We start from the raw sequence: 27,046 nt of genomic DNA on the forward strand, positions 1-27,046 counted from the left end.
TTACCAACCGACAATTTAAGAAACAAATTTTAAAATATAAAAAACTTATAGTGGATATTTCGAAATGGTTTTCATTCAAAACTAAAAAAAAAAACACACATACAAAAAAAAAAAACAATACTCTCACCAAAAGTTCATCAGCCAGTCAGTAGTGGTTAAGAGAGAGAGAAATAGAGTAAAAAAAAAGCTGCGCGCGCTATTTTTTTTTTTTTTGGCTGCCAATTATTCAAACTCTTGGTAGTGTAAAATACTCTCGAATTAACACAATTTTCATTATTATTATTTTTTTTTTTTTTTGGGAATAAAAGTAATTTTGAATTGTATTCATTTGCATGATCATTGTTTTTATTTTGGTTTTTCTTTATTTCCTTTATGTTTATATTTCTATTTCTTTGTTTTGACCAATTTATCTAGAGTATATTTATAAACGCTTTAATTTTGTTGTTGTAAGCATGTGTGTTTTGCTTGGAAAATTACACAAAAGAAAATATTTGTATTTAACAGAAAGTGGTATGAAATGGAATTGAAACAAAATGAAAAACCAATACATATTGAATGGGAAAAATTGTGATAAAAAAAGACCCAGAAATAGATCATCCAAAGAAGCAAAAAGATAATTACAAAACGACGAATACTACTAATGACGAAAGTGTTTTACATTAGCGCCTGCCAAGACCTAAGCTCACGGTGATCTTTTTTAACTACTGTTGAGCTACAGATGATCCACCACTGCAACTTATTTCCCAAAAAGAAAACTCGGTTGAAGCTTTTTAATACCATTGCAATCCGGTTGCTTAATGTCGGGTGATCTTCAGACTATAATTGAAGCTTTCTTCGGAGACAATCCACAACCCCACTAATGGAATGTCCTGACTCTATTGACTCGACAACAGCTTATATTAAGCCACGACATTGCTTAAACATAGGGAACACTCAGCGGTACATTTGGCATAAACAGTTTCAATATTAAAACTCATACCATAACTGCCGGTCCACACTAGGAAACTTTTTTTGGGAAACTTTTGATTTTGCGTGAGAAAGAGAAAGAATATCATTCATCTCTCTCGCGGTACGGAGTTTCTCGTACTCGGAAACTTGTTTTGTTTTGTTATTCTTCTCATTCGTACAACAACAAATCAATGCAATTAATACGTAGTTTCTGAAACAAAAGTTTCTATGTGTGGACATTAAGGAAACTTCAAAAGAGAATTAAGAAAAAGTTTATCAACAAAAGTTTCCTCGTGTGGACCAGGTCTAACAAATAAGGGAACTTCATCGAACGCATGAATACCATACCATCCATCACACAATTCCACAAACTGCCGGTCCACACTAGGAAACATTTTTTGGGAAACTTTTGATTTTGCGTGAGAGAGAAAGAATATCATTCATCTTTCTCGCGGTACGGAGTTTCTCGTACTCGGAAACTTGTTTTGTTTTGTTATTCTTCTCATTCGTACAACAACAAATCAATGCAATTAATACATAGTTTCTGAAACAAAAGTTTCTATGTGTGGACATTAAGGAAACTTCAAAAGAGAATTAAGATAAAGTTTATCAACAAAAGTTTCCTAGTGTGGACCAGGTCAAACATCTAACTCATGCACTAGGGTATGCGGAAAGATTGAGGTCGACTCATTACTGTGATATCAACTCATTGCCAACACTAACTCCTCTAAGGCAACTTCTTGTCTTGGCAACAGCACCGAACATATCCCAAAATATTACTTTCACCGTGCATCAGTCCCAAAATCCAACATTCTCTCACGCTATTTGGGTTTTAAGCAACCCTAAGGGACCTATCCAATAACAGTAACAAGACAATGATAAAAGTAGTGCCCTGCGATTCATGTGGCACCAGATAAATTCTCTGATCAGACCGTAAGTCAAATTATTATTATATAAATTATATTAATTATCATCTGTTATTAAAAGTCCCAGTGGACTGAAGGTAGGCACCTCTATACCCCGGCATTACATTAACACTAAGGTGAAGAAGGTTCAAAAAAGTAATCTGCCCCGGGGAGAACATCGAATTCAATTTCAAATTGTTATCACGACTTTTGGATATTGGTTACGGAATAAAAAATTCCGTAATGAGATAAATATTATCAAATCCACGACAGACATTCGACAGCCATTGATTTTTTGCTGGAATATGTTCGTCTTGCCTCGTACATTATTAATAGTTACCACACCATTGTCGATGCCGATGATACGAAGAGGATACATTCCGGATCCCTTCTGATTAATTTCAGAAGTCAGAAAATCCACAATAGATTAACACATCTATCTTCGATACTTTCTTAAAACTCAGACTATATAGGCGATAAAACTGGTTTGATATTAAATCCACAATAGATTCACACATTTATCTTCGATAGTTTCTTAAAACTCCTACTATATAGGCGATAAAACTGGTTTGATATTTTCATTTTTCATCTCTCAATGAATACCAGATCTCTACCGAGGATATCCTGTCGCAGAATATACGAATACAGAAAAGTTATTTAGTTATGCATCTCCAATTGTGTAATGTCTCAAAAATTCCTAAACGTGACCTTAATCTTGACTGTCTGATAACTGCAATTGCGAGAATTCATATTCGAACGCTCTTCCGAAATTTGGGTTTTGATTCGTGTCATTTTGAATTATCTCCTAAAGAAACTATATTGGCTTTAAAGCATAGATTTGTTTTCCAGAATAATGTTAATCCAGTTTTAGTCTCAAAACCGATGTACGGATCGAGTTCAGTACATTCGGTTTATTTATACCATATGCCGCTATATGGGGAGGATATTATGCGTTTGTGCTGTTGTTGTAACATATTGTTTCTACACCATGCCACCTTAAAAGTCCCTTTCGGAAAATTACTTGAAAGTCAATAATTCACTTAAAAACTCTAGTATAACGATGAAATTCTTAAATTTTAACATACTCTCTGGTGTAGGATATAATATGGTCGGCCATGCCCGACTATACATTCTTACTTGTTTTGCAATCGGAATTTTTGCAGACCTATGGAGTTTCAGCATCCTTGATGTCATGTTAGTTCACAGATATTTTCCGATAATGTCAGTGAAATCATGAACTGAAGGACGTCAAATTACAGAATGTTAAAAATGACTGGAGTGATATCTGTACCTTATGGAACATGTGTTGAAGCCACAAATATTAATTTGACATTCAGATAACAATCCATGTCGCCAGAACGGAGGGTGTTATGCTTCGATTTCTGCATGTTTTTAGCAACATTTTGAAAATGGTCAAATTGTCAGACGTTTCATACTTTGAAGATTATACATTATATTTTAACTTTCCTTATGAACTGTGATGATTATATTACAAGAGAACATTTTTTGAAAACCCATTCCATTTTTACCCATTACACTTTATTAACACCTTTCAACATTAAAGTAAACAATTACCAATAAATTTATTTACCGTTTTCTAAAATACGCTGAATACATGTTGCAAATTTATTAGTTTTTTTTTTATTATTTTTATGATAATTTTCTTTTATTGCAACTTTTTTTCCTTTAAAGCGGCCTCCCACAACAAACTTTGTACAACAACTAAATTAAAAAAAACAATTTTGCAAAAGCAATAACAACATCGACCAGTCTGCCAATCTAACTAACCATATAAAATGATGGTGAATTTTATACATGTTAACATGATGATGATGGTGATTGTTAACTTTTTGTATCATACTCGTTAAAATAAAAATACAAATTCGAAATGTTAAATTAAAAAAAAAAAAGAAAAAATTTAAAAAAATACAAACAAAAATCACCCAAATACCCCCAATTTAAACAACAAAAGTACCGAACAAACTGTATCATACTTAGAAGTAAATGTCTACGTAGTCTCTGCTCTATTCGTAAAACAATACAAGGTAATTTTGTCTTTTTAGCTTTTGTTACCTTTTTTATACATTTTTTTTTTTGTATTTTATCGGTTTTTAACTATCGAAAACAAGTGCAATACTGGTATTTATTCGTGCCACTACCCCAATAAACACTAATTAGGCATTATTGAACCAGTAGAGAGCAACAGCTACAAAGGAAAAAAAAAAACATAAAAAAATTGCAAATATTTAAAGAATGTATTGCATGCGTATATGTATATAGGGAGAATGGAGGCAGGGGTTTTGAATAAAAGGTGTTATTTCAAATCATCAGGTGGGGTTTTCACTATATTATTTTAATGAGTCAAACCTACAGATTTGTTTCCCACCATCAGGGAGGATATATTGATTGTTTCATTTCGTTTGTTATATAACGAAATATCGGCCGTAAATCTCAATTTTAGAATATATATTTAAACCTTGTTTCACTAAACATCTAAGATGATAAATTTTAAAACACGTTACGGCTTTTAAGAAATGTTTTGGAGAGAAGAATTGTTCTGCAATAAAGTTCTATTATTCAGAAATATTTTGAATAAAAAAAATGGGCAAAATCGATCCAAGTTTCTTGCTATCGATTATTACGTATCAAAATAATGTTCAAGGGTCGTTATAAAATACTAGACTAGCCAATAGATTAGTCCATAGACTAGTTTCACTATTCCTTAGACTAGACTATACCATAGACCATTCAATACTCTAGTCCATATACTAGCCAATATATTAGTGAATAGAATAGTCCATAGATTAGTCCATAGTTAGCAGACCACTCAATAGACTAGAACATAGACTAGTTATTAGTTTAGTATATGGATTAATAAGTAGACTTGTCAATTGACAAGACATCTGAATAGCCAATTGACCAATCAATAAACTAGTCAACAGACTAGTTCATAGAATTGTTAACAGACTAGCTCATACAGTAGTCAACTGACTCGTCCACAGAATACTCAACAGACTAGTCCATAGTGTAGTAAACAGACTAGTCCATAGAGTAGTCAACATACTAGTGCATAGAGTAGTCAACAGACTAGTCCACAGAGTAGTTAAAAGACTAGTCCATAAAGTAGTCAACAGACTAGTCTATAGAGAAGTCAACAGACATTTCATAGAATAGTCAACAGACTGGTCCATAAAGTAGTCAACAGACTAGTACATAAAGTTATCAACAGACTAGTTCATTCAATAGTCAACAGACCAGTCCATAGAGTAGTCAACAGACTAGTCCATAGAGTAGTAAACAGACTAATCCATAAAGTAGTCAACAGATTAGTCCATAAAATAGTCAACAGACTAGTCCATAGAGTAGTAAACAGACTAATCCATAAAGTTGTCAAGAGACTAGTCCATAAAATACTCAACAGACTAGTCCATAGAGTAGTCAACAGACTAGTCCATAGAGTAGTCAACAGACAAGTCCATAGAGTGGTCAACAGACTAGTCCATAGTGAAGTCAACAGACTAGTCCATATAGTAGTCAACAGACTAGTCCATAAAATAGTCAACAGACTAGTCCATAAAGTTGTCAAGAGACTAGTCCATAGAGGAGTCAACAGACAAGTCCATAGAGTGGTCAACAGACTAGTCCATATAGTAGTCAACAGACTAGTCCATAAAATAGTCAACAGACTAGTCCATAGTGAAATCAACAGACTAGTCCATATAGTAGTCAACAGACTAGTCCATAAAATAGTCAACAGACTAGTCCATAGAGTAGTAAACAGACCAATCCATAAAGTTGTCAAGAGACTAGTCCATAGAGTAGTCAACAGACAAGTCCATAGAGTGGTCAATAGACTAGTCCATAGTGAAGTCAACAGACTAGTCCATATAGTAGTCAACAGACTAGTCCATAAAATAGTCAACAGACTAGTCCATAGTGAAGTCAACAGACTAGTCCATATAGTAGTCAACACACTAGTCCATAAAATAGTCAACAGACTAGTCCATAGAGTAGTAAACAGACCAATCCATAAAGTTGTCAAGAGACTAGTCCATAGAGTAGTCAACAGACAAGTCCATAGAGTGGTCAACAGACTAGTCCATAGTGAAGTCAACAGACTAGTCCATATAGTAGTCAACAGACTAGTCCATAAAATAGTCAACAGACTAGTCCATATAGTAGTCAACAGACTAGTCCATAAAATAGTCAACAGACTAGTCCATAGAGTAGTAAACAGACCAATCCATAAAGTTGTCAAGAGACTAGTCCATAAAATAGTCAACAGACTAGTCCATAGAGTAGTCAACAGACAAGTCCATATAGTAGTCAACAGACTAGTCCATAGAGTAGACAACTGACTAGTCAATATACAAGACTCTAGGCTGGTAAATAGAATAGTCCATAGACTTTAAAGTTAAGTTAGTCGAGTAGTTTCGGAAAATAATTATAATTATCGAGTATTATTAAGAACTTAGTATTATTAAGAACTGGTTTTAGGTAATCTATAGCTTTAACAAGCCTACGTCAGATGTTAATTGATTCCACCATTTTAAAAATAACACTTTTTATATAAACTCTCTATTTGCTCATTTCCTTAAAAAAAAAAGAAAACAATAAATTTATGAAAATTAAAAACAATATTGAAAAGAACCTTCTAAGTACTTGCCCCTTATAACAGAATAAAACCCCAACGTTGCATATAATTTTCTTTTGAACTAACATTTTGCCTTGAGTGTTTAGGGTCATAATATTTACTAAGCCTTCTTAATGTTAAATTGTCACAGAAAATATGACAAAAAGTACAAAAATTTAAAAACTATTATATTTACACATAGTACTACTACTAAACACACAAATTGTGGCAAATTAAAGAGAAAAGGCTGGAAAAAAACAAACTAAACTGTGAAACAAACTAGTATTTATTTAATATAAACTCATAACTAAATATTTAAGTAAAACAAATTCATGTGTTTTGAACAAAAAAAAAAAACCCTATAAAACCGCCACATCAAAGGGGAGTTATGACTTTGTAAAATGTGTGCAATAAACCCCAGAGTACAAATATGTATGTATTTTTTTTTTATTAAAAATACAACAAACTAAAAATATAAACAAATGTGTTGTGTTCCAGTTAGTGAATTTTAACAATTCATTTCTATTACTAATGTTTTTTTTTATTATTTTTTTTCGCTATTTTTAACCATATTTTGTATTGAATCATAAATACCAACGAGTATATATTTAAAATAATTATAATATTATTTATTTTTTCTATCTTACAAATAAATATGTATTATTAAATTTATTATAATTTCATAGTTTTGCAAAAGTTTTGTGTTTCATAGTATGAGTTTAAATAAAAAAAATTTCTTTTGTTTTATTTCCGCTTTGTGACTGAAACAACAACTAAGTATGCTAATTTTGTACTAAATTTTTTTAAAAACTATTGTTTATGTTCGCCTGAATTTAAGTTAGTTGTTTTGGTTGAATTTTGATTTTGAAAATATTAGCATAATTTCAATGTCAAGCAGGCTGAAAAACAAATAGATTGCGAAAAGGGTTTTTTCGGTAGGTTAAGCTGAAGAAATGTTCAATCAATCAGAGCAATATTGATTGGTGTATTATTGTTGGCAAATTGTGGCTTTTTTTAGAAATGATCAAATTACTTTATTTTGCTAAAATCGTAAGTTAATATAAATGATCCTAAATTATTATCTACAAAATATGTTGACATATACTAATCAATAGAAAAGTCCATAGACTAATTAATAAAACACTCAATATATAAGTCCATAGACAAATCACTAGACTAGTACATGGAGTAGTCAATAGACTAGTAAATGGAATAGTCTATAGAGTAGTCAATAGACTAGTAAATATACTAGACCACAGACTAGTCCACGAACTAGACAATAGACTAGAACTTAGACTAGCCCATATACTAGTCTACAGAACAGTCCATAGACTAGTAAATGGACTAGTCCACAGATTAGGCAATGTACTAGTTCATATAGAAGTCAAAAGTCTAGTTCATAGATTACAACAAAGACTATTTAATAGACTAGCCCAGTCCATAGACTAATCAATACACTAGTCTATAGACTAGTAAATGGACTAGTCTACATATTAGGCAATTTACTAGTTCATATAGAAGTCAATAGTCTAGTAAATAGATTACAACAAAGACTATTTAATAGACTAGCCCTGTAAATAGACTAGTCCAAAGACTGGTCAAAGACTATGAACTAGTCTATAGACTAGTCAATAAACTAATTCATTGCCTGGACAGTTGACTAGTCCATAGACTAATCAACAGACTAGTCCATAGACTAGACCATAGAGTAGTCAATAGACTAGTCCATAGATGTGTCTATAGACAAATCAATAGAAAAGTCCATAGACTAGTCTATAAACTAGTCCACAGAGTAGTCAATAGACTAGTCCATGGACTAATCTATAGACTAGTTCAAAGACTAGTCCAAAGACTAGTCCATAGATGTGTCTATAGACAAGTCAATAGAAAAGTCCATAGGCTAGACTATAAACTAGTCCACAGAGTAGTCAATAGACTAGTCAAAGGAATAATCAATAGACTACTCCATGAACTAATCTATAGACTAGTCCATAGACTAGTAAATAAACTAATCCATAGACTGGACAACAGACTATTTTATAGACTACTTCATGGACTAGTCCATAAAGTCAATATACTAATCCATAGATTAGTAAATAAACTAATCGATAGACTGGACAATCGACTAGTTAATAGATTACTCCATAGACTAATCAATAGATTAGTCCATAGAGTAATCAATAGACTAGTCCATAGAGTAGTCAATAGACTAGTCCATAGAGTAGTCAATATACTAGTACATAGATGTGTCTATAGACATGTCAATAGGAATGTCCATAGACTAGTCTATAAACTAGTCTACAGAGTAGTCAATAGACTAGCCCATGGATAGACTAGTCCATAGACTAGTAAATAAACTTATACATAGACTGGTCAATAGATTACTCCATATACTAATCAATAGACTAGTCCATAGAGTAGTCAATAGACTAGCCCATGGATAGACTAGTCCATAGACTAGTAAATAAACTTATACATAGACTGGTCAATAGATTACTCCATATACTAATCAATAGACTAGTCCATAGAGTAGTCAATAGACTAGTCCATAGAGTAGACAATAGACTAGTCCATAGAGTAGTCAATAGACTAGTCCATAGAGTAATCAATAGACTAGTCCACAGACTACCCCATTGACTAGTCCACAGACTAGTCTACAGAGTAGTCAGTAGACTACTCAATAAATTAGTCTATAGGCTAGTCAATGAACACGTCCATGGAATAGTTAATAGACTAGTCCAACCATAGACCAGTTACTTAATAGACTAATCGATAGACTATTCACTAGAGTAGGCAATAAACTCGTCCACAGACTAGTGTATAGACCAGTCCACCTACTAGACAGTAGACTAGTAATTATAAAACCAAATAAGTATTTTTAAATTTCCACTAAAAATATAGTTTTTTTTAAAGAAAAGTTTTCATTCTTAGAAAAAAGTTTTATGCATTAATTATAATTCTTCATTGAACCTCTCTGCCACTAAACGGGGCGACACAATGACATTCTTCCGGTCTGTTTAAATTTAGCATTTATAGGTTTATCTTTTCAAAATTAACAAAAAAAAAATGTAAGTTTACGCTATTAAACTAAAAACAAATCACATAAATCTATTAAAGATTTTAAAAATAGATCAAAATTTGTACACATAAATAGAAATACCTATAAACAGGGGACACACATACAGTTGCCTACAACTTTAACAACAAATTGGCGTCTACCGAAATATAAACTAAAGGCAATAAACTTTTCAAAATTTAATTGGAGACACAACATAAAATCAAACAACTAAACAATGCATCTAAAAGATAATTAAAATATAGAAACACATTTTCATTTCAAAGGCTCTTTTTATTTCATTTAACACTATTCAATTTGAAATTTCAAATATTATTCTTTAAAATATTAGAATCTACAGCACACACAGCTATATAATCCAACTTTCATAAGTTTTTGTATGTTTTGGAATTTGTATTTTTGGTTATTTATAAAATTTCTACTGCAACTAAGTAAATATTTGTTTGCTGCCTAAAAACTACAAAATGCATTTTTTTTAAGATTTAGTTTTTCTTATGGGATTTGTTTTTATTCTATTTTCTAGATTTGTTTCCTTTTTGGCGCATTACATGCAACAACGTCTTGTGTGGAAGCAGCAGTTTTATAGAGCTGGCACAAGATAGACACGAGAAATACATACAGTGAATCAACTAAGTTTTTTGCCTACCTTTTTTAAGAGAATTTTGTTTTTTGTTCATAAATAAAATTCAAAAAAACAGATAAAAAGTAAAATTATGTTTTCCAATTGAAAATAGAGATTATGTAGAATGAGAAAACCAAGAAAAACAAGTAAGAAATTATAGTCGGGCGAGGCCGACTATATAATACCCTACACCTTTGACAAAAATATAATGTGATTTAGTTGCCATAATAAAGCATTTAAGTTGAATTGTACCTTGCATTAGATATACATACTTAAGCCGTTTATTGTTGAATAAAATTGTGGACATTTAAGTGAAATTTTGATGGGGGCTTTTCATAGGGGCTAGGGTCATATGAGAACCTATTATTATGGAATTCGTGGGGGTCATCAAGTCCTGTATACAACTTGGTTATTGCAGCTTTTTATCGAGATATGAGTATATTAAACATAATTATGAACTTAAAAGCCCTATTCGGCGGGTTCAGTTGTATGGGGGCTAGGTGAAATAATGGACCGATGTAAACCATTTTCAACAGACTTCATCTACGGTACCAAAAGATCAAATTACATTGAATTATCTCCAAAATTGCGACCTGTAGTTTGATTACAACTTTTAAAAGCCCTATTCGGGGGTTCAGTTGTATGGGGGCTAGGTGAAATAATGGACCGATGGTAACCATTTTCAGTAGGCTTCGTCTACGGTACCATAAAAGATCATGTGCAAAATTTCATTGAATTATCTCCAAAATTGCGACCTGTAGTTTGATTACAACTTTTAAAAGCCCTATTCGGGGGTTTCAGTTGTATGGGGGCTAGGTGAAATAATGGACCGATGTTAACCATTTTCAATAGGCTTCGTCTACGATGCCATAAAAGATCATGTGCCAAATTTCATTGAATTATCTCCAAAATTGCGACCTGTAGTTTGATTACAAGGATTACAAGCCCTTTTGGGGGGTTCAGTTGTATGGGGGCTAGGTGAAATAATGGACCGATCTTAACCATTTTCAATAGGCTTCGTCCCTGGCACAATAGAAGATCATGTACCAAATTTCATTGAATTATCTTCAAAATTGCGACCTGTAGTTTGATTACAAGGTTTACATGGACGGACGGACAGACGGACGGACATAGCTAAATCGACTCAGAAAATGATTCTGAGCCGATTGGTATACTTTAAGGTGGGTATAGGACCAATATTATTGTGCGTTACAAACATCAGCACAAACCCAATATACCCTCCCCACTAAAGTGGTGTAGGGTATAAATATTAAAATAAAAATTTTGGTGCATTTGTTGTTGCATTTTATTATTTTTCATCAGAATTTGCACGTCAATAAAGTATTTTGCATATTGAAATTTCCAGTTAATTTCGTTGGGTTTTTCAAATTATTTTTTAATTGCTTTTTGGAATTTATTGTTTTATTATTAAAAGGACAGGTGTTAAGTATTTTTCAATTGTAATTTTCAAAAATTATATCCTTATTGTGTGAAACTGTGTAGTTATTTGCGTCAAAATTGTTTAAAGGGAAATTAGTTTATATTTTTAGAACAAGTATAAATCAATGAAATTCAATTATGAGATGTTTAATCAATCATTAAAAAATATAAAATATAGAAATTGATGAAATAACACAAAGAATTATTAAAAAACGCACTGAGTTGTCTTTCAAAATCTTTAACTGCCAAAGGAGAGCGACTTGTATCCAAGCAAAAGCCACTGAAGTCCTCATTTTTCTTCTCCAAAGTCCATATACGAACTTAAAAGAATACTATGTTTAAATTTAGACCTCTAAACAGACCATAGGTTGCTTGGAAACAATATAAAGTGACCTATCGTGTGGTACGGGAAAAATACTTAATTTAGATATTTACAAATAGAGGCGGTTCTCATCACCTAAGATCCACAAAAGCAATATTTTTCAGCTAATACATACACTTATATATAGTTAGAACCCAAATCAAGAATAACTATCCAAATCCAACTACGCCTACTGTATTTTAGTCATAAAATAATGCATTCAAAATATGAGGTAGAATATCAAGATTCTAGCATGTAATAGTTCTATAGTGGTAAACGGTGATATCCCCATACTTAGAGTGGCTAGGATGGTACTTAGTGTTAGCTTTATTGAATAAGAATCAATATTATACAATTCTAAATGAAATTCACACAGTACTCCCCAAATAGATGGGGTTTCCGTAATGTAGTTTTTATTTATCAATACAAAATGACCAAAAACCCAGATTATATTTGTTATAATCTATAGATTTATACCCCACTAACATTTTTTTCTAGGTCCAAATCCATTGATTTCCTAATATATCATGTATTCAATTCAAAATTACTTATTATTTTCGAAATTAAATCAAAGAAACGATAGATTTCATGTTAAGTCAAATATTGAAAAATTCTTATAGGTATATAGGATAATAAATCGGTTAAGAAATGTCCAAACTTAGTCGTTCCACTACTAAAATATCTAAAAAATGTTATTCTAATACATAGGAGTAATAAAAATATTAAATTTTATAAAATAATGCAGCAATATTATAAAAATTAACAAAAAACCTAAAAAAGCAAAATACTTTATTGACCTTAAAAATTAACAATACGTTCACATTTTATCAAAAATCTCGTTAATTAATATCACGATTTTACTTTTTATGGTAGAAAATTAAAATATAAGATATTCTTTAAAAAGTACAACAAACAAATTGCTTTATCTTGCTAAAAATAATTGTTCAGATAAAGTTTTTTTCTTAAAATTTATAAAATTTTACATAGGCAAATTACTTAATTGATTCACTGTACATTTTTTTTTGGCTAAAAGCCAAAAGTGTGAAAAAATTGTCTTGTTATAGATTTGTATGGATAATTTTTGTTGGTGTTAAGTGTGTGTGTGCTTTTTTAACAGAATTTTTGTTGTTGTTGTTGTTGCTTTAAAGTTATTTATAATATAGACTTTGTTTTCTTTTTTCTTTCTTTTGCAGATGATGCATATTAAATGATTTAATGATACGGATATATTAAACATCTGTTCGATTTATTGAACATATATTAGTTTGTTAAAAGTTATTTTTATATTGTTCGAGTTTAAATAGAATAGCAGAATGGAGTTGAGTTTTTTAATTAACAGCAACAATTTCGTTATTCGAATTATATTGCATTTAAATAGTATTTTGAGAATTAAAGGGGTTTAGATCTGACTCCTACAAGAGAGATAATGGCTACAGCAAGATACCCCAAGTCTACACTTTATCAGGTCTGCCTGTTTAAAAAATTAGCAGTTTCTAAGCGCGGGAACCCAGACCAAACTAATGTCAAATAACCCATCATTAACAGACTAATAATTTCCGAAGAATCTTTCAAGTTCGGTTAAACAGTTCTATAAAATTTTGAACGATTAGAATTCTTTAGAAAGTTATTTTTAAATATTCATCAACTATGATTCAGAATAAATGAGTTTTACAGGTTCCCGAAATCAAATCCTAGATATTACAAACTTATAAAAGGTGGTCCATGAGCTGATGGATGTCTGAATTCTTTATGAGCCAACTTTATATTTAGAAATTAGAAAAAAAAAAAAAACATAACAATATAGAAGAAAACTCATATTCTACTTACAAATTCTTTTCATCACTCGTCACTGGTTGAGTTTTAAATCTATCCTTATAGAGATCACGTCTTATGACACTGGGTTTTAGAATTTTAACACTACCAGCAGTATTATACGAGCTATTCGGATCATTTTGTAGCGGGGATTCCCACGAGGTGTTAACAGCAGCTGTAGCTGATGCCGATTCACCCGGCGATGATCGTACGCCACTCTGATTGGCAAGGAACTTTTCAACAGATTTTATACGTTCAGCTACTGATATATTAGAGCCAGCCGTCGAGTTGGTCAATGAAGAAACCAATTCACTGGGCAGAGCTTGTGAGGTAGCGATAGCATTGAGAGCAGCAGCTAAATCGATCACAGGTGCTTGATCGTGACGTTCAAGAGAACGTGTACGTCTTTTGAGCAGGAAGGGTGATAACGTTTCACGTTGTTCACCCTCTTGATGTGGGCTATTGGTATCGGGTTCTCCTAACGAGCGACGTTTTGAGGGTGAGTCTGTTTTAAGTATAGGCCTAACTTGAGGTTCCTGTTGGCTTTCGCTATCCGAGTAAGGACCAAATTCAAATTCCTCCCTACTGGATTTGCGGGAAGTCTTTAGTATGGGTTTTATTTCATGTTCATCCGAATCACCGGAAGATTTTTTCTTCAATATGGGTTTAGGCGGTTTAACCGACTCATCCCCCATGGAAGAATCCAATTTAAGTATAGGTTTTATATCGTACTCTTCATTATTGGGTGTATAGTTGTCATCATTGGGAAACTTGTCACCAGTTTCAACAGCAGCTGAAAGTTCGGCTGCTGCTAAAATCACAGCTTGAGAGATCGATACATGTTTAGGAGCATGATCTGCTCCATCTGAGGGAGTTGATGTGGAGTCTTTTTTCTTGAGTATACTATGAGGTTGTTGAGGTTCTCTACTGGCAGAAGGACAACCATCACTTTTAGAGCTGTCATAACTGCTTTGCTTTAGTATGCCATGATGACCTGCTCCTTGTGCGGAGGAGGAGGATGAACTGCCATTAGCTACTTCTTCGAGCGAATTGCGACGAGCTGATTTGATCAAAATACTACGTTCATCTGGAGAATGAGAGCGTGAATAATAGCGCGATTCATCTAAAGATGAACGTTTTTTGAGTATACCAGCTCGTTTTTGTTTCGAGGGAGTATCCATGACACTTGACGAAAAGGTGACCGGTGAGGCATTACTTGAAGCTGAACTAGATTCTCCTGCCGAGAGATGATCTTTTTTCTTAAGTATTGAAACGATATGATTGGGTGTGGCTGTTATGGTGCTTCCTTGGTTTAGTGAGTTGGGAGGACAATCAGTACTTTTACGTCTTAAAATGGGCGAAAGTTTGGCTGGTTCAAAAGCAGCAGTTTCTCTCTCTATGCTCTTTGCTTTTAGCATACGCAAAGAACGCATCATGCCACCTTTCAAATGTTCCGCCTCACCATTGGACATTTCGATATGTTCTAAAGGATCAGGTTCATAGTAAATACATTCTTCCTGCACAAAAGTGGCATGTTTTACAGGTGAGGGTCGGCGTTGTTCTTCTCCCTTATTGCTGGGCAAATTAAGAGATTCTGTTTCATTTTGCCGCTCACGCTCTTGGCTGGCTCTCAAACGATTCATACTCTGGGTTAAATCTGCTATAGCATTTGTAGGATTTGGTGAGCAACTATCACTAACATTTTCCACTATTTTCATAATTTCCTCCAGACCAGTGCGAGTACGTTCATTAAGTTTACGATTTACCTCTGAGGAACGTTCCTTACGCAATTCACCTATGGCCACAGTATCACTGCGTTTACTTATTCTGGTAGGCGGATAAGAAGATTTAGGGGACGGACTATCTTTAATATTTTTCGGGCTGGCTGTTTGAGCTCTACGACGTTCTGAAGTAGTAGCCAAATCTAAACCTCTTCTGGCCATTTCCATGTGATAGGATAAATCATTGCGTATGGCTGGTTTTGTGGGTGATGGCACACGTGTCTTTTGTGGTGAAATCAAAGCCTTAAGCGAGGCATCATCATTGGGTACCAAAGGACGTGACATGCCCATTTCACGGCGTCTTCTTCTACGCATAGCAGAGTCATCTATAAAGGTAAACAAGTTAATGTTATTATAAGCCATTAAATTTAGAACATGAAATTTATTAAATTTCTTAACAAAAAAACTCATAACATACGTGCATTGTAAATCTCTTTAAAATCACATTGAAAACAAACATATTTTACACAAATCTTTTGGGTTAGTACTACAAACTGTTGATCGTTGATATTTTTCAGAGTGAATGATTGCAAATGTAAATGTTTTAATTTAGTTTTAATATCTAGTTCTTTAATTTCTAAAAAAGCCATTTAGATTTTCAACAATTTAACGTTTAAAGTTCTTCTTTGGACTTGTGTCTTAAGACTAAATTTGTTATTTGGAAATTATGCAGATTTTGCTGGTTGAAGCAAATAAAAAAAGGTGCATGTTGTTGTTTCTTTACAAATTCTTCAATTGCATTTTTATGCTTAAGTAATCATGAGCACTCAACCAAAACCGAAATTCATTAAAATTTTAATTTGATTTTGTGAAGTGGAGGAGAGAAGGCATCTCTTATGAAACACCCACTAAATACTAAATGATTGAAGATGTTGTCTATAATAGTTAAAATGTTGATTTGTCATGCTAATTATGTATCAAATTAAAAGTATGGACTACTACTGCAACACAGTTATTTGTAAACGTATGGAGGGTTTAGGAGGGAGTAGTACTTATTGGTAAATTAGAGACGGAGTTCTGATTGTTTATGAGGTGCTTATCGGAATTCTTTAGGTTTAGGAATATAAAAACGCGTTTTTAGATTATAAGAACAACAACAAGTATAAGAACTAAATGTCTGACATAGATTATCAATAAAAAATGAAAGAAGTGATGGTCGCCATACAACCTCAGCAACCTCATAGTATACTCAAACGACTTAACATTAAAACCCTCTGATGGAGGAGACCATGCTGCTAAACATATATCGATCTCTCAAGCTATGATTTTATCAGCAGCCGAACTGTCAGCTGCGGCTGAAATTGGAGACAAATTTCAATTATGAAGAATACGATGTCACGAAGATAAAATAGTTGTATCCAAACTTTGGTCCAAAATAGATGCTTACGTCTAGCTTGTAGTCGATATATTCATGATATAACAATACAGGCATGGAAAATTGAAATTTTGGAATAGTACTAACTTATAAGAAAACGAGTATTTTTTTAAGTTTTAAAATAATTAGTATTATACTACAGACTAGACTATAAACTGGACTGCAGAATAGACTACATATAGACGAGACTATAGATTAGACTATAGACTGGCCTATAGACTTTAGACTAGACTATAGACTAGACTTTAAACCAGAATATAGACTAAACTACAGTCTAGACTATAGTCTAGACAATAGACTAAACTATAGACTAGACTATAAACCAGACTATAAACTAGACTACAGACTAGACTAAAGACTAGACTAAAGACTGCACCATAGACTAGACTATAGAATAGACTAGACTATAGACTAGACTATAGACTAGACTATAGACTAGACTATAGACTAGACTATAGACTAGACTATAGACTAGACTATAGACTAGACTATAGACTAGACTATAGACTAGACTATAGACTAGACTAGACTATAGACTAGACTATAGACTAGACTATAGACTAGACTATAGACTAGACTATAGACTAGACTATAGACTAGACTATAGACTAGACTATAGACTAGACTATAGACTAGACTATAGACTAGACTATAGACTAGACTATAGACTAGACTATAGACTAGACTATAGACTAGACTATAGACTAGACTATAGACTAGACTATAGACTAGACTATAGACTAGACTATAGACTAGACTATAGACTAGACTATAGACTAGACTATAGACTAGACTATAGACTAGACTATAGACTAGACTATAGACTAGACTATAGACTAGACTCTAGACTAGACTATAGACTAGACTATAGACTAGACTATAGACTAGACTATAGACTAGACTATAGACTAGACTATAGACTAGACTATAGACTAGACTATAGACTAGACTATAGACCAGACTATAGACTAGACTATACACTAGACTATAGACTAGACTATAGACAGGACTATAGACTAGACTACAGACTAGACTATAGACTAGACTATAGACTAGACTATAGACTAGACTATAGACTAGACTATAGACTAGACTATAGACTAGACTATAGACTAGACTATAGACTAGACTATAGACTAGACTATAGACTAGACTATAGACTAGACTATAGACTAGACTATAGACTAGACTATAGACTAGACTATAGACTAGACTATAGACTAGACTATAGACTAGACTATAGACTAGACTATAGACTAGACTATAGACTAGACTATAGACTAGACTATAGACTAGACTATAGACTAGACTATAGACTAGACTATAGACTAGACTATAGACTAGACTATAGACTAGACTATAGACTAGACTATAGACTAGACTATAGACTAGACTATAGACTAGACAATAGACTAGACTATAGACTAGACTATTAAACTATAGACTGGCCTATAGACTTTAGACTAGACTATAGACTAGACTTTAAACCAGAATATAGACTAAACTACAGTCTAGACTATAGTCTAGACAATAGACTAAACTATGGACTAGACTATAAACCAGACTATAAACTAGACTACAGACTAGACTAAAGACTAGACTAAAGACTGCACCATAGACTAGACTATAGACTAGACTATAGACTAGACTATAGACTAGACTATAGACTAGACTATAGACTAGACTATAGACTAGACTATAGACTAGACTATAGACTAGACTATAGACTATACTATAGACTAGACTATATACTAGACTATAGACTAGACTATAGACTAGACTATAGACTAGACTATAGACTAGACTATAGACTAGACTATAGACTAGACTATAGACTAGACTATAGACTAGACTATAGACTAGACTATAGACTAGACTATAGACTAGACTATAGACTAGACTAGATTAATAAAAAAGAAGAAAAAGAAGCTTAGATAATGCCGAAAGTTGAACGTTGTCATTCAGCTGTTTCTTCAATTTCGCCTAAAACAGTAAATATAATGGATATAAATCTGATCAGAAACAACTTTATTTGCAACAAACTTCAACAAATTTAGAGTGATTTATACGACGAAAATGTTATTGGAAATTAAATGTTATATTGCAGCGATAATTTCAACTTCTGTCGGCAAGCGGATAACCTTTAAAAGTGTCGAAGACATAGCAATATTAACATAGGTTGGTAACATTTCGTTTCTTAAAAAGAGAACGATGTCATAAAAGCTGTACCAGTGACGAATTTTAACTAGCATAAAAACGAATCGAACCGATTACTACAGAAAAACATTTGGTCAAATCGGAATCAAATTTAAATGCTTAATATAATTTCAATATCCGATATATGTAATATGAAAAGTATTTTTTGCAACAGCTGCTTTTCATCATGTATCTTCCGTATTAAGAATACTTTACCCAGTTTGTGAAAAATTATTTAGGAAAAAAAATAGATTTCTCTTTATAACTCCCATCATCAACTTACCACCATCTGGTGTTGCCTCTTCATTTTGCGAACGATTTAAATTCGATTTACGTTTCGAAGACTTATCACGATCCTCATTACGTCTAGGTGATCTATTACACTAATGGCGGTTAAATAAATAAAAAAATTATTAATAAAATTTCACAATAAGAAAAAATCAATAACTTACAGTTCTACTTTTGTGTACAGGGCTCAATTCCAAAAGTTTTTCATTATTTTGACCGCCATTACTTAGCGATGATTTCGATTTATCCGAATCGGTATACATGGTAGAACAACGTGGTCTAGTGGCCGTACTACCCTCATCTTCCGGTCCCAAAGGACTTACAGGTAAATCATTAATTTCCATAAAATCAGCATCAATATAATCTTCATTGTGTGTGGGTGATGATTTTTGGTTACTTGCCGATTTTGTTTTCACTTTAGGAGAAGCGGTAATTTTTACCGTACATTCTGTGCTGCTACTTTGTGATTTCAGTTTGGGTGATTTAGGTGAATTGGCATTCGAGCGTAAGCTATTCGAACGTGAGGCTGTGCAGTGGGTTTCACTAAGATTCTGTTTCATTGAAACGGATACAGAGGGTATCAGTTTCTTGTTGCCACGATGTGTGGGTGAACTATTAGCCGAGGACATTTTGTGATGTTCTGCTTCCGAGCCACTGGTAAGTTTTTGATAATCCGAAGAGCAGCTAGAGGGTGAAGCACGTGAGTGATGTTGTTGTGGTTTAGGTGATGTTGGGGAGGTAAAACGTTGCTGCTGTTGCAATTGTTTCTCTTCGTCCTTTTTCTTGTCTAAAAAGGTGAGAAAAGTAGAATAGAAAAAAAAAACAAATGGAGGGAAATTAGTTACACATTTGGAGGTTAGTTTTTCTAAGGATTTATGTTTTTCAAATAGAGTTTTAGTAAACAAAGTTAAAAGGAGAGAAAGATAGAGAAAAGCATAAAGGACAGGATAGGATTGAAAGCAATAGTATAACGATTGATAAGGACATTAAGACAACAGTTAGAGAAAGCATTGTTAAGGACTATTATTTGACAATAAAATTAAAAATGTATTTAACGCTATTTTTTAGTAAAATATTAATTTATTATAAATTTAATAAATTAATGTTTTAATTAGGCTATTTTTGTTAATATTCCTACTTTATACAAACCATATAGAACTAAAAAAAGTCTTAGATATGCAAGTTATTATAGTCGAATATAATTGACCGGTTAATTTCGTTCATAACCTTAAAATTTCCTAAATTGTTTTCATTATCTCTATTTGTGGTCCTCATGAGAATCAACACATATGAATTTTTTAAAATCTTCTTGCTTTTAACCATAATTTGATCTGAATATCGCTGAGTTTCATAAAATAAGATTTTCAGGTCGTCCTCTAAAACTAATTTAGATGAATATCTGAGGCTGTGCTCTTCTGCCATGTATATTATATATTACATGAAAGGAGCAGGCAGGTATAGCATAAAATGAGGAAAATTAAGAGGTATTTGTCGATCTAGTTTTAGAACGATCGGTATTCGATAGACTGAATGTACTTTGGTCCTATTATCAGGAACTTCTTTATCCATGTGCCGATTTCTTAATTGAGCTTACAACTTGAAGAGAGGATTTTTGAAGAGAAATCCTTTTCCATAACATATACATAAGTTCTGGAGTTTGTCATTCTGTTCTTACTGTCATTTCTAGATTTATTGAGTAATCAGAGCTTAAAAAGAATGAATTCTATTTAGAATAAATTCGTAGTTATTTTTCATTCTTCTTTAAAAACATTCTCTGTAAATGGTTTCAAAAGGTAAATGCTATTCAGAATCAAATCTCAGGAATACGTTTAAAGAACTGACGATTTGTTATATTTTAATACATATTATGTCGCGCCAACATTTGTACGAATTTGTGGTCCCATGAATAGAACGATGCAACGTGCCATCGAGCATACAATGCTTTCAAGTTCGGCAAATGGCCTCCTGGACCATACTCCCTTGGTCTATGCTAACAATGTTGGAAGCGCTAACCACAAAGTAAGGTCCTATAAATCAGCTTTTGAGCAATCAACTTTTTGTCAAAGTCGACTATTAATTTTAATATGTATGTAGTTGGTAAGTCGAATATCGTGCATGAAAAAGGTGATCGCTTTAGGATTTGAAAATCGGAAAATTTTTTGGGACCAGTTCGGCGCTATGAATTTGAGCGATATGTGGTCCCATCAACAAAACGGTGCAACATGCCATACAGCATAATATACTTTCTAGTTTGGCGAATGACCAGCTGGACCATAGATCCTTGGTCTATGTTAACAATGTTGAAAGCGTTAGCCCTAATGTAGAGTTCTATAAATCAACTATTGAACCATCAACTTTTTGTTGAAAAATGTCGAAAATTTTGTTTAATATATAGTCGGTTAATCGACCATATTGAATGAAAAAAGTCGAAAAGTCAACTTTTTTAATCAAATATCGTCAACGGTGATCGCTAAAGGAATTGAATATCGGAAATTTTTTTTGGGATCAGTTCGGCGCCATGAATTTGTGCGTTATATGGTTCCATTAAGAGAACGGAGCAACATGGCACGATACCTTGACGGTTTGCGAATTGCCGGCTGGATCATAGACGCTTGGTCTATGCTAAACCATTATGTAGGGTCCTATGTAGTCCGTTATTCGAACATCTTAAATGAAGAAGGTCAAAAAGTCAACTTTTTATATAAAAGTCGAAAAAAAGTTCAAAAGTCGATGTTAAAAGATGTTCAAAATATTGACAATTTAAAAATTTATAAAAGTCGATTTTTCGTAAATTAAAAAAAGTCGGAAAGTTGACTTTATAAAATTGAAAAATATCGGAAAGTCGACTTTGCACAAATTGAAAAAGTCGACTTTTTGTTTCAACTATTGAATACTAAAACGAACATGAAATTCCAGGTATTTCCGACGTTGTTCTTTGCTAAAGTTATCGAAAACTGGGTTGGTCCACGGTGAACATTTGAACGATGTCGTATTACATCAGTTGATTATATTATCTTAAATTTTAAATAAAAAGTGATTTCAAAATTGAATACACAAGTGTTTTAAATTGAGTTGCTGTATTTAAAAATAAAGCGATCTTAAATAGGTTCAGTAACAGAGATAAATATATTAATTCCGGGTTTAAAAGATTGAATGCAATTTTACGTATAACGATCGATAGATTCAAAACTTTGATTTTTTGAAAAATATCTATAATTTATTAAAATAATGTTAATGTTGACCCAAAAAGCATAAAAACACCACAAGTTACTCTTTCCGCACTTTTGAAAATTAAAAAAATTCCGCATTTTTTAACTAAAAATTAAAATATTAGTTGTTATTGTATGCCACACACTCTTTTTTAAAATATTTTTTGGTTAAACAGTTACATAAATTAGTCAGGTTAAAGTTAACCAAAATAAGTGGAACCAAACATAAAATCCAATAATTAGTAGAATATTTTTTTAATAAACAATTAAAATGTGATTTATCAAAACCAACAAACTACACTGTACAAAATCAGTTATATATGCGGAATACAACAAAAAAAAAAACCAACTAAATTAAGTTAGGAGGGGAGTGGGAGATGGGTTAAACCAATTTCATACAGCAAATTATTAAATCCCTTCTTTTTCCAAAAAAAAAAAATAAATAAATAAACCAAAATTATTTTCAGTGTATGTGTTTTAAGGAGGAAGGACTGACTTGACTCACCCAGTGCGGCGGCACGTAAACGTGTGGTTTTCGTGGTACGCACTAAATGCACTGACGAGGAACACGTCGAAGAAGAATTTGGCGATAAAGGTGAAAGTGTCAGACCCAGTATAGGACTGGCCGGTGATAATTTCATAAAGTGTTGCTGCTGAGACACTGGCCCTGAAGTCACCAATTGCTGTGAGGGTGATGACAATGACGATGAAGTGTTTGAAAATAATGGTGCATTTGTAGTGATTATAAGCGGTGATAGAGGACATTTGCGAAATTTTGATGATGGTGATAGAATTGCAGTTGTAGTAGGAATTGAAGAAGAACAATTTGTAGTAGTAGTAGTAGTAGAATTTGCATTTTGTTTACGTTGCTTAAGAACTGATGAAGCAGTGGGCGTGGCATAGTTATTATTACAATTATGATGATTATTTATGTTATTAATAAGATTTAAATTATTATTAAAATTATTTGAATTGATAAAATTGTGTTTATTGGAAATTTTCAATTGTTGCAAAGAAGAAGCACATGTTTGTTGTTGATGCACATGATGATTATGATGATGATGTTCCATTAATTTGTGTTGTAAGGCAGACATTGCAGTTGGACAGGCAGAGGAAGAAGCTAAAGATTATTTTGATTTAATTTGAAAAAACAAAATGGTTATAAGTAATTGTCAAAACTCAAAACCACAACAAAAATAAAGAAAATTCTTTAAATCCTGCTTAAAGCTTTTAAATTTTCACAATGTTTATAAAATGGTATGTATTCATCAAATAAATTTTGATTTTCTATAAAAGAAATCGAAAAAAATAACTATTATTTTTCTAAGTGTATTTTTTTGGCATATTTCTACTAGTTAAACAAAACAAGAAAAAAATATATAGAAAAATTATTCTAGCTTCAAGCTGTCAAATATTTCATTTTAATTATAATGATGATGATGATGTTGATGATCTCAAACCTCAATGAAAAAAATAAAGCAAAAAAACAACAACCCAAAATCATTACAAACATTCATAACATAATATCTACAATTTGATAAATGATTTTTTTGTTTGTGTATATGTACAAAAAAAAAAAGGTTAAAAGAAATATCTGTTTATATTTCAAACGATTTTCTGTCAATATATTAACAAGTGCGTAGCAGCAGCATTTAAATGTTAAACAATTGAGTTTGAGTACAAAATTGATAATAAATAAAATGAAGAGATAATGCTAGAAAATTATATCTGTCAATATCTTTAAAATACAAAAAAAAAAAACATCAATTTCCTTTAACATCTTCAATCAATTCGTTTGAATAATATCAATAATAATGGGAAGTTTCCGTTTGAAGTGTCGATGTTTAAAATTATATATTTGAAATTGTTGCTTTTTTGGAGGGAGTTTTTGTTTTTATTAAGTATGTAAAGTGGCCACTCAGGAAACAAATAAATAAATGGCCTCCCATTGTGTGTAGACTACATGAGTTCAGTTTTATCGGTAGATTTAAAACATAAAATAATAGAAATTAATTTTTTAGAAGATATTCAGAGGTTCAAAACATTTTAGTTAAACAGAATTGAGAGAATTTCGAAATTCGAATCGAAAATTTTATTAAAACAAAAGGAATTTTTCGAACATTTTCTAAAAAAAAAGAGATTTTCTCTTTTTTCGAAAATTTTCTAAAAAAAAATAATTTTTCGACAATTTTTGAAAAACAGAGAATTTTCTAAAAAAGGAGAATTTTTGGAAAATTTTCTAAAAAACAGACTTTTTCGAAATTTTTCTAAAAAGATACATTTTTCAGAATTCTTTTAATAAAAAGAAAAATTTTCTGAAATTTTTTAATAAAAAGAACATTTTTCAGGAATTTTTTAATAAATACAAAGAGAAAGGAAGAAGAAAGAGAATTTTTCGAAAATTTTCTACAGAAAGAAAACTTTTCGAAAATATTCTAAAGAAAGAGAATTTTTTCGAAAATATTGTAAAGAAAGAGAATTTTTTCGAAAATATTGTAAAGAAAGAGAATTAAAAAAAACTGAATTTTCTAAAAAAAGATTTTTTTATATATTTTTTTAGAAAATATTCTATAGAAAGAGAATTTTTCAAAAATGTTCTAAAAGAAGACAATTTTTCGAAAATTTAAAAAAAAAAGATAATTTTTCCAAAATTTTTTAACAAATATAATTTTTTGAAAAGTTTCTATAGAAATAGAATTTTTCGAAAAGTTTCTATAGAAAAAGAATTTTTCCAAAATTTTCTATAGAAAAAAAATTTTTTTAAAAAGAGAATTTTTGGAAAATTTTCAATAAAAAAGAATTTCTTTTAAAGTTTCTATAAAAATAGAATTATTCGAAAAGTTTCTATACAAAGAGAGTTTTTCAAAAATTTTCTATAGAAAGAAATTTTTCAAAAATTTTCTATAGAAAGAGAATTTTTCGAAAAGTTTTTATAGAAAGACAATTTTTCGAACACTTTCTAAAAGAAGAAAATTTTTCGAACATTTTCTAAAAGAAGATAATTTTTCAAAAATTTTCAATAAAAAAATAATTTTTTGAAAATTTTCTATAGAATTTTTCAGAATTATTCTAATAAAAAGAGAATTTAAAAGAGAGGATTTTCGAAAATTTTATAAAAAGAGAATTTTTCCAAAATTTTCTAAAAAGGAGAATTTTTTGAAAAGTCTCTATAGAAATAGAATTTTTCGAAAAGTTTCTATACAAAGAGAATTTTTTATAGAAAGAGAATTTATCAAAAATTTTCTAAGAGACAATTTTTCAAACATTTTCTATAGAAAGAGAATTTTTCGAAAATTGTCTATAGAAAATTAGTTTTTCGAAAAGTTTCTATAGAAAGAGAATTTTTTGAAAATTTTCTAAAAGAAAAAAATTTGTCTAAAATTTTCAATAAAAAAATATTTTTTTTTTTAAATTTTCTATAAAAAGAGAATTTTTCGAAAATTTTCTATAGAAAGAGAATTTTTCAAAAATGTTCTAAAATAAGACAATTTTTAGAAAATTTTCTAAAGAGAATTTTTCGAACATTTTCTAAGACAATTTTTCGACAATTTTCTATAGAAAGAAAATTTTTCGAAAAATTTCTATAGAAAGAGAGTTTTTCGAAAATTTCCTATAGAAATAGAATTTTTCGATAATTTTTTTAAAAAGAGAATTTTTCGAAAATGTTCTATAGAAAGATAATTTTTTGACAAATTTCCTGTAGAAAGAAAATATTTCGAAAATTTTCTATATTTCTATGTTAATTTTTCGAAATCTGTAGAAAGAGAATTTTTCGAAAATTTTCTATAGAAAGAAATTTTTTCGAAAATGTTCTAAAAGACAATTTTTCAAACAATTTCTAAAAAAATGAAATTTTTCGAAAATTTTCTGAAAAAAGAGAATTTTTTGAAAACGTTCTACAGAAAGAGAATTTTTGAAAATTTTGGAAAATTTTCTAAAAGATTAGCATTTTTCGCAAATTTTCTAAAAGATTAGAATTTTTCGAAAATTTTCTAAAAAAGAGAAGTTTTGAAAACTTTTTAAAGAAAAAGACTTTTTCTAAAACTTTTTAATAAAATAGAATTTTAAGAAAATTTCCTAAAAAAAAATATAAAAAAAAGAAAATTTAAACAGATATGGGCAAATAACTCCTTCGCGAGCTATGTATGTTGCCCTTAATTTCTGCCTTTAAAACATATCAGATATTGGTAATTCTGAAGCAGCAGACTGAGTACATCAGATTGAATTATCGAGTTATTTAGAACTAGTTTTGATTATTGAACCGTTAATAATGTCTGAGAACTTGCCGGTCTATGTTTGAAAATAAAAGTTAGACATCGGCCTTAATATCTTATCAGCCGAATATAGAGATGCAAAAAGTTTATTATTCATATTATGGGGCAACATATGGTTTATATAGT

The 27,046-nt window shown here is 31.3% G+C and overlaps 1 protein-coding gene across 5 annotated transcripts in view; it reads right to left on the reverse strand.

The window, feature by feature from the left end:
* LOC119608738 (serine/arginine repetitive matrix protein 2-like) overlaps positions 1 to 27,046 on the reverse strand; it is a 57,014-nt gene that overhangs the window by 20,041 nt on the left and 9,927 nt on the right. For 3 of the 5 annotated variants that reach the window (XM_037963289.1, XM_037963288.1, XM_037963287.1), the window contains exons 3-6: positions 23,152 to 23,766; positions 19,602 to 20,224; positions 19,433 to 19,532; positions 13,813 to 15,904 (exon numbers count right to left, since the gene is read on the reverse strand). In XM_037963289.1, coding sequence (XP_037819217.1) covers positions 13,813 to 15,904; positions 19,433 to 19,532; positions 19,602 to 20,224; positions 23,152 to 23,766 — 3,430 coding nt within the window. Of the gene's footprint in view, positions 1 to 13,812; positions 15,905 to 19,432; positions 19,533 to 19,601; positions 20,225 to 23,151; positions 23,934 to 27,046 lie in introns of all 5 variants that reach the window. The other 2 variants (XM_037963290.1, XM_037963291.1) reach the window with 2 other exon arrangements.

Source organism: Lucilia sericata, unplaced genomic scaffold (assembly GCF_015586225.1).
Source record: "Lucilia sericata isolate MDLA Ls3-8-SP2 unplaced genomic scaffold, ASM1558622v1 Contig000878F_arrow, whole genome shotgun sequence".
Lineage (NCBI taxonomy): Eukaryota > Metazoa > Arthropoda > Insecta > Diptera > Calliphoridae > Lucilia > Lucilia sericata.